At 44.1% G+C, this 9,074-nt stretch overlaps 5 protein-coding genes across 5 annotated transcripts; 3 read left to right on the top strand and 2 right to left on the bottom strand.

The window, feature by feature from the left end:
- Positions 1 to 198: 198 nt before the first annotated feature.
- Positions 199 to 2,115, top strand: DBP6 (putative ATP-dependent RNA helicase DBP6; the record flags this gene model as incomplete). The annotated part of the gene is made up of 1 exon (XM_018367784.1): positions 199 to 2,115. One exon carries the CDS (start codon positions 199 to 201, stop codon positions 2,113 to 2,115), a length of 1,917 nt encoding a protein of 638 aa, XP_018219908.1.
- A 122-nt stretch (positions 2,116 to 2,237) lies between these two features.
- Positions 2,238 to 4,058, bottom strand: ZRG17 (Zn(2+) transporter ZRG17; the record flags this gene model as incomplete). Its single annotated transcript, XM_018367785.1, has 1 exon — positions 2,238 to 4,058. One exon carries the CDS (start codon positions 4,056 to 4,058, stop codon positions 2,238 to 2,240), a length of 1,821 nt encoding a protein of 606 aa, XP_018219909.1.
- A 277-nt stretch (positions 4,059 to 4,335) lies between these two features.
- Positions 4,336 to 5,100, top strand: MRX15 (Mrx15p; the record flags this gene model as incomplete). The annotated part of the gene is made up of 1 exon (XM_018367786.1): positions 4,336 to 5,100. The coding sequence occupies one exon, from the start codon at positions 4,336 to 4,338 to the stop codon at positions 5,098 to 5,100; it is 765 nt and encodes a 254-aa protein (XP_018219910.1).
- Positions 5,101 to 5,177: 77 nt separating this feature from the next.
- On the bottom strand, positions 5,178 to 6,287 carry COQ2 (4-hydroxybenzoate octaprenyltransferase; the record flags this gene model as incomplete). The annotated part of the gene is made up of 1 exon (XM_018367787.1): positions 5,178 to 6,287. One exon carries the CDS (start codon positions 6,285 to 6,287, stop codon positions 5,178 to 5,180), a length of 1,110 nt encoding a protein of 369 aa, XP_018219911.1.
- Positions 6,288 to 6,522: 235 nt separating this feature from the next.
- Positions 6,523 to 7,713, top strand: MVD1 (diphosphomevalonate decarboxylase MVD1; the record flags this gene model as incomplete). Its single annotated transcript, XM_018367788.1, has 1 exon — positions 6,523 to 7,713. One exon carries the CDS (start codon positions 6,523 to 6,525, stop codon positions 7,711 to 7,713), a length of 1,191 nt encoding a protein of 396 aa, XP_018219912.1.
- Positions 7,714 to 9,074: the final 1,361 nt, after the last annotated feature.

The raw sequence follows: 9,074 nt of genomic DNA on the forward strand, positions 1-9,074 counted from the left end.
GTTGTGGGGCCTTTGCTAGGCACTTTTAAGTCGTCATTTCATTACTCTACCCTCAACGTGGATAGTGATACAATTCTTGGTTTCCGGGTGATGCTGAAAAATTTGAAAAATTATAAAAGTGTATATGTACATGACATAATGGCGATGAGATGATTTAGCTATTGGGCCATGGTTAGTGTCCCATAGCCGATAGTGACGATGTTTGCTTCAAGATTCGACCCTACCCAGCTGGCTTCTGCTGCTCCTGTTACTGTCGCTCTAGAGGAACCCGTCAAGGCAGCCCCAGAAGCCATTGTACCGTTAAAGAGACAGGCTACCGCATCTGACAGTGAAAGCGATGATGGTACCGACGAGAGCTCCGACGAGAGCTCCGAGGAAGGCTCGGATAATGATGACCGTATGCAAGTGGACTACGGAGTAAGCGAGGAAGACTCCAGCGAAGAAGAAGAAGAAGAGAAGGACAATCATGAGGAAGAAGACACACCAAGTACTCATACCACCGTACTGTCAAGATTTAAGCAAACAGTTTCTTTGCAAGATAAGCTGGATGCGTCTGATATTGTCGGAACAAAGGAAGACGAGAGCCTCGAGGAAAATGCTACTCCGCCACACCAATTAGAACAAATTCCTCAACCGGAATTTGTTAAAAACCCAATGAATCTAAATAGAAATTCATCAGAATACAAGTCCACCGGGTGGTTAAATACCGAAAGAGTGTTTTATGACAATTCCATGACGAAGCCGTTCTCAGATTACGAAAGTCAACTAGAACCAAGGCTTTTGCAGAATATCTGCAAGAATTTCTCGACAGACACTTTCCCCATCCAGTCGATCATCTTGGACTCCGTCTTGCCGATACTGAACTTTACCTTGAACATCTCCAAGAGAAACTTCACCAAGAGAATCGGTGACATCCTTGTAAACGCCGCTACAGGTTCGGGTAAAACTTTAGCGTACTCAATTCCCGTTGTTCAGACTTTATCTAAGAGACAGATCAACAGATTGCGTTGTCTAATCATTGTCCCCACCAAACTACTGATTAACCAAGTTTACACTACACTGTCCAAGCTAACCCAAGGGACCTCACTTATCGTCAGTATTGCCAAATTGGAGAACTCATTAAAAGATGAACATAGCAAATTTTTGAACCTGGAGCCTGACATCTTGATCACTACTCCCGGTAGATTAGTTGACCATTTGGACATGAAATCGATAAACTTGAAGAACCTTAAGTTTTTGATTATTGATGAGGCTGATCGTCTTCTAAACCAATCTTTCCAAGGCTGGTGTCCCAAATTAATGTCCCATTTGAAAACAGATAAACTAGACACATCTCCAGGCAATGTAATCAAAATGATCTTTAGTGCTACATTGACTACCAACACCGAAAAGCTAAATGACTTGAATCTTTACAAACCAAAACTATTCTTGAAGCAAACCGATAAATTATATCATCTACCTAACAAACTAAAGGAGTTCAACATTAACATTCCTACAGCAAAAAGTGTTTTCAAACCATTGATTCTGTTATATTCGATAAATCAATTCATGGCGCACTCTTCCACCGCCTCCAAGATCTTAGTGTTTGTAAAGTCCAATGAATCCTCCATCAGACTGAGTAAACTGTTGCAACTAATGAACGAAACTCGCTCGCAATCCAGCATTCTAACAAACCTCCGTGACCTGGAAATAATAATCAATTCTATCAATTCAAATAACTCCAAATCAGAAAATAAGAAAACCATTGCAGATTTCTCACACGAGTCGAAAAGCTCAAGAACAAGCATATTAATTACCACCGATATCATGTCGCGTGGTATCGATATCAATGATATCACTCAAGTGATAAATTATGATCCACCAATGTCTTCACAACAATACGTCCACCGTGTTGGTAGAACCGCAAGAGCCAACGAGATCGGGTCTGCCTATAACCTACTAGTTGGTAGGGGTGAAAGAACATTCTTCGACGACCTAAATAAAGATCTAGATAGAGATGGGAAGTCTGTCGAGCCATTTGAATTGGACTTCACCTTATTGGAATCTGATTCTGAGTTATATCACTCATCTTTGGAAAGCCTGAAAAACTATCACAATAAAAACACAGAAGCCTGATTGCGCTCCCCCATCTCTGCATTTATTCCATAACGTTCACCTTTTTTTTTAGTAGTCTCGTCTGAAAACTCCTGGGTATAGTAATATTAATGTGTATATATTTTGGGTATGTAACTGAAAACTTAAATTCGGTCTATATCTATTGTCGTTTCACAAGACGGAATACTCGTTTGAATGCACTTGTCGATGGCTAACCTTAACATCAACTCGTCATCGTTAGAGCCACCTTTCATTGTTATCTTAATTAGTACCACGTAAAGCGTAAAGTTCACTTTACTTATTATTAGGTCATCGTAATTTAAAATGCATCTTGATTTAAATTCGTTTAGTCTCTCGATTTGATCTTTAATCATGTTTTTAATGCTTGTTGGGTTTTCAGTGGAAGCTATAGGATTCCAAAACCCAGTTTTAGTGGCTACTTTCTTGGTGTTTATCGTAGCTATGGGTAATGAGCTCATCGACCTTGGCCGTATGGTGGGTCTTTCTTTGCCTGATTTAGACTCAGCTCCAGCATCGGTTGTTGCATCAGCGTTGTGGTTGTTATTGAATAACGCTGAATTAGATAACGATGTAGTTGAAAACCCCATCAACAAAACTGTAGAGGTCCATCTTGCTATAGTAAGCCCATGCCATAAAATCAAAATCGATATTACCAAAGTGGCCAAGTAATCAGATATACTTGATAATAAGTCCAATAATAAGGGATAAATGAACAGATACATTGTGTACGTGATGGTAATTATTGGATTCTTCGTTTTCAAATTACTGTATTTATTAGCATAAAACGTTTTATAGAGTGATAACGTTGATAGCACTAAATTAATCACTAGTATTCCATACCACAAAGTGATGTTTTCGTTTTGTGAATCATTGGCAGTAGCAAAATGAGAATGAGGAATTTGTTCATTGATTTCATTGTGATCATGGTTGCTTGTCGACGTGTTACCTGCTTCCACAAATAGAACAATGAACTCTTCGACTATATGAAATAACAGGTCTAACCCGACAAAACATAATGAAACGGMAAGTGCGAAACTCAATAGGACGTCTATTCTATTTAGGCCAAAGGGGAAAGTGATTGTCCCCGTGAACCAGACCTGGAATTGGGACAAGTTCTCCACAAATATGATAACTAGAGACCCAATGATATCGTAAGTGATAAAATGCGATAACGTGATAAAATTATTCCATGAATATAAGTGCCCCATTTGGAAAGTGATTAAGCATGCCAACATTTGCAGGCCAACAATAGATAACTGCATGTGAGCCTTTGGCCACGGTAAATTGGACATCAAGTCACTCAAATCCGGTATGGGAAGGGATTTGGCGATGTTTAGGGGGATTTTCACCTCAGGCTCTTGGAAAAAATTCATCGAAACAGAAGAATGCTTATAACGATGTCCCTTACGGAATGAAGTCCTTGATGCAGCAGAAGAGGGAGGTGTCTGTTGATGCGGTTGTAGCGTAGATGTCGTAAAGTTGAATGGAGATTCCAGCGTCAAAGAAGATCGTTTACCGTTTCCAGCGTCTGGAGATATGCCTCTTACCGGCGATCTTGTTCTAGGGGGAGGCGGAGCCAGCTTTGTTCCCGGTATATACTTGAGTGACTGTCTTCTATGATCATTGCTCTTCCCCTTCAACATACTGCCGTCATTGGCGGTATTATTAGCGGAAACGTTTTCGCCAAAGCTGAAGGAAGGATTGTAGATGATGCTGGAGCTCGAATTGTTACCTTCTTTAGCAGAATAAAAGAGCGAGCTGGGTCTGGGAGATGCAAAAAGCGTCCTGTTTTGTGACGGCATGCCGTCCGTATTTCCTACACCGTTCATATTGGACAGTGAGAACGACAAAGCATCGGAATCATTTAATTTGGGCGTTTGGAAAGCAGTTTCCGGGGACGAATTGTCCTCCTCCTGTATAGCATTCATTTGTGGCGTCTCCATGGCTGTCTCCCAATGCTGTTTTCACTCCCGCAAACCACTAAATAACCACGATGGCTCTTCCCAACTTCCGAATCACCTTGAAGGTCCATCGTTTCCAGTACTGAACATTCCTACTTTTAGGTTATTATGGAAAACTGGAAAACTTTTTGGGGCCGTATTACCCGCGCTGAAATTTTGAGGATAATAAAGGAAATCATCCACTATTGTAGTAACATTAAGACAGTGTATGGTGGATAGCGGTTTTGATGTTGTTGTTGAGATCAGAGCATGACGAAAAATGGTTGCCAGGAGTCAGTTTAAGGGAAGCAGTGCCACGGTAGCGCAGTTGATTGAGGAAGTCGGCCGCAGTGGGGGTAGGAGGCCTGTGTTCCAGTATAAGGTTCCACGCTCGATACGATGGGCTTCGACCGCCCTAGCTGTGGTGTTCGTGACGTATGGGGCTGCTTACACCGATATGTCGTGGAGAACCGCTCGAGAAGTGTACGGGAATGCCACCGAGGATGAACAACGCAGTGTATGGTTCAAGTTCAAGACTTTTGGGCCGGTCGCCCTTGGGGTCTTACCCATAGTCCTGGCCTGCGGTACGAAGCACGTAACATCGAGGCTAGTCACAGAGATGAAATGTCTACCGCCCGCCAAGAATAGCACGGTACCACGGTGCCAGTTGACCCGACACACTCCCTTCCGGGGGAGGCCAGTCACCATTCTCAGAGACATCAATGAGCTGTCCAAGAACAAAACCACCAAGATCTTTACCGGGGTGGGATCGCAGGGTATGGAGGACAAGGCGACGTTTGTGTTCTTCATAGAAGACAGAAAGGCGACTTCATTTTTTAACAGGTTTTATATCTTCTCGAGATCTGGCAGCGTAGTCAAGAACGACGCTAGGATCTTGGATTGCTTCTTCAACGATGCCTCAGTCAACAAGCTACTGAACAAGTCCATATTGACCCAGATTCTCTCGCGCACCTCTGCCAAGACTCAATTTCACTCCAATAATTCCGGATTTTCCATCAAAAATATTGTTAAGCCCAAACACTAATTCAACTGGGCAGAAGCACTGTATAAGATAGTATGTAAATAATTCAATAAATAAAAGTCTGTATATACAAGTGACGCTTACAACAACCCAAACAGCCTTAGCACGTAATCGAGCGCCAACGCGTATGTGAAGTACAATCCGGTGTTGATGTTCGCAGTGAAGTACTTCCAGCAGTTCTTGGGATTGTCAAGATCGACTTTCTTGATCATGTTGAATAGCCTGTAGGTGAAGATCCCTAGTCCACCAATAAACCCGGGCCCCCACAACAATCCACTGTTCAAGCCTGCAACGGCCAGCAGCGTGATCTGAGACGCAGACATGACCTTCATGATGGACTTTGTGCGTGGACCCCAAGCCAGCGCGGTCGACTTGATTCCTGCTTTAATGTCGAACTTTTTATCTTGGTGCGCATATATGGTATCGTAAGTCATACACCATAGATAACTACCCAAGTACAAGGGTATCATCGTGGGCCAACTCACTATACCCATGGCTGGGAAACCGAGCAACGCCCCCCAATTGAAACATGCACTCAATGCAGCCTGTGGATAGTACGTGAACCGCTTGAACAAAGGGTAGGTGAACACTATGGGTAAAGAGGCCAGGCCCAGCCACCAGCACTGTGCAGGCAGCAATGACAGGATGCCCATCCCGACCAGGGTTTGAGCACCCAAGAATCCTAGCGCGCTACGGGGACTAACTCTACCAGACGCAATGGGTCTTTCGACAGACCTGATAACCCGTTGATCCAGTTTTCTATCCAGATAGTCGTTAATGGTGCAACCAGCACCTCTCATTACCAGGGCGCCCACACCAAAAATACCCAACATACCAGCTGTTGCGCCCAAGGAGGCACCCTGCATCGTGGCCCCCATTAGAATAGACCAAGTGCAGGGCAAATATAACAGCCACGTGCCTACAGGCTTCTCGAGCCTCATCAGCTCTGCATACGGAATCCATTTCTTGGGCAACCGGGACACAAACGGCCCCAGTCCGTCCAGTCTTTCCTTGCGTGCCACCTCCAGCTCCTTCGGAGTGAACACTGGTGTTAACTCCTTCGACGACGACGACGACGACGACGACATGAACCTCTTTCTACCGATCCCGTTGATTCCAGCAACAACGACTCCGCCGCTGCCCACGATCGACCGCCCTAGCAATAAACTCTTTCTCTGCCAAACAAACATTGCTCGACCCTACTTCCCTACGACCGACACTCCCACCATAGTTCACTAGATACCGGGCCCTTTTGGCAACCTTACTTTCGCTTTTAATCTGGCACTTCTGAAACTTTTCACGATGCCGAAATCGCCGAAATGGCTCGTTTAGCCTTTTCTCGAAGAAGATTATATATAAAGAGGATCTATCCTGATAGTGATGAGGCAGTGCTAGTCAGAGACCCAGACCAGCGAGCTAACCACAATGAGCATTCACACAGCATCTGTCACCGCGCCTGTTAACATCGCCACCCTAAAGTACTGGGGGAAAAGAGACACCAAATTGAATCTGCCCACCAATTCTTCCATCTCAGTGACTTTATCGCAAGATGACTTGAGAACCTTGACCTCTGCGGCCGCTGCACCCGAGTTTGAGAGGGACACATTGTGGTTGAACGGCGAACCACATAGCATCGATAACGAAAGAACTCAAAACTGCCTGCACGATCTACGCCAGTTGAGAAAGGAACTGGAATCAAAGGACGCTTCATTGCCCCCTCTATCCCAATGGAAACTTCACATTGTTTCCGAAAACAACTTCCCCACAGCCGCTGGGTTGGCTTCTTCCGCGGCCGGCTTTGCTGCTTTGGTCTCTGCCATTGCCAAGTTGTATCAACTACCGCAATCCACTTCCGAAATCTCCAGGATTGCCAGAAAGGGCTCCGGTTCAGCTTGTAGGTCTCTCTTTGGTGGGTACGTGGCTTGGGAAATGGGCACAGCCCAGGACGGTCACGACTCCATGGCTGTACAGATCGCAGACAGCTCCGACTGGCCCCAAATGAAAGCCTGTGTTCTTGTCGTCAGCGATATCAAAAAGGATGTGAGTTCCACACAAGGTATGCAATTGACTGTGGCGACCTCCGAATTGTTTAAAGAAAGAATTGAACATGTCGTGCCCAACAGGTTTGAAATCATGCGTAAGGCTATTATTGAAAAGGATTTTGCAACTTTTGCCAAGGAAACAATGATGGATTCCAACTCGTTTCACGCCACATGCTTGGATTCCTTCCCCCCAATCTTTTACATGAATGACACTTCCAAAGGTATCATCAGTTGGTGCCACTCCATTAACCAGTATTACGGCGAGACAATTGTCGCCTATACTTTCGATGCAGGTCCAAACGCCGTGTTGTACTACTTAGCTGAGAACGAACTAAAACTATTCGCATTTATCTACAAACTGTTCGGCTCTGTTCCTGGATGGGACAAGAAGTTTACTGTTGAACAACTAGATGCCTTCAATCAACAATTCGACTCCGCCAAGTTCACTGTCCGTGAATTGGATCTTGAATTACAGAAGGGTGTTGCTAGAGTGATCTTGACCCAAGTCGGTTCAGGCCCACAAGAATCAAAGGAATCTCTGATTGACGCAAAGACTGGTTTACCAAAGAAGTAAGGTAACTTTCAATTTGATATGTAATACTCCTTTTTTTACAGTAGCTAGTATACGTCTATTCTCTACTATCGGTCCTAAGGCCAAGTTTCAATTTATAAAGCTTTTAATTCAGAGCAGCAATAGGCAACGAATACATCATCACTGTTTATAGTAGTTTGCACGTTCGATATTTAATTTATGGCAAAGTGCCATTAGTTTCCGATTTCCGCATTCGCAGTTGCATGACAGCAACCACGAATAAGCTCCACTTGTTTCAACATGCCAAAACCTTATCCACTACTCACCCTATATTTACTGCAGCCCGCACCGCACGCTGTAGGCTACAAATCAGTCTAGTTGTAGAAGCCTTCTTTGGTCATTACACGTTTCAAGTGCAAACACGGCTGTAACATATTTTTTCTGAAACAATACTAAAACACTGTTTTCAATTTAATGACTTGAAACAAGAAACCTCTACAGAAACATAGCTTTGAGCAAGCAATCCAAGCATATATAAACAGGAAAATAATGATCTATCACCAATAACTGTCATGGGGCTATTCCGCTCTTTTACGTTCCCCTTCGAAGCACAACAAGCAACTATAATAAAKACCGAAAAAGGAATCATATTTAGATGACTTTCTCTTCCGCTCGTTTCACTTACATATGCACGATTTTGTTGGGATTGACCAATATTGCTCTGGCCTCAGATCCAGAGACAGTTTGGGTCACTGTGACGAAGACTGATGAGGCAAATGGGGCTGTCGCAACCACAGTTTCGCCTGCATTGGTTTCCACATCCACCATAGTCCAAGCTGATACCACGACTTTGTACACGACTTGGTGTCCATTGACCATTGCCGCTGCCTCTACTACTGCTACCTCTACTGTTGCTACCTCTACTACTGCTGCATCTCCTTCAGTTTTTTATGCAACAACATTATCGCAGTTCAGTACTTTGACGTTATCCACTGAAGTTTGTTCACACGAGGCATGTTCTTTATCGTCAACATTACCAACAACGACCCTATCCGTCACTACTGAGCTTACCTCATACGTCTGCCCTACTTGTCAAACAACAACTATCAACTCGTCCCCCAAGCTGGAAACTACAACTGTACCATCGTCTAGTGTTACTACATCGTCGACAAGTCCCTCCAAGTCCTCATCAAGTACTTCAATTTCTTCAAGCAAGGCCAGCTCAAGTTCAATTTCAAGCATACACACAAGCCCCAGCTCAGTTGTAACTTCTACTGTTCAAAAAAGCTCCATTTCAAGCACCACGTCTACGTCTACCACGTCTACGTCTACCAGTTCAACTTCTACCAGTTCACCTTCTACCACGTCTACGTCTACCACGTCTACGTCTACCAGTTCACCTT

This window comes from Saccharomyces eubayanus, chromosome XIV (genome assembly GCF_001298625.1).
Source record: "Saccharomyces eubayanus strain FM1318 chromosome XIV, whole genome shotgun sequence".
In the NCBI taxonomy this organism is placed as follows: Eukaryota; Fungi; Ascomycota; class Saccharomycetes; order Saccharomycetales; family Saccharomycetaceae; genus Saccharomyces; species Saccharomyces eubayanus.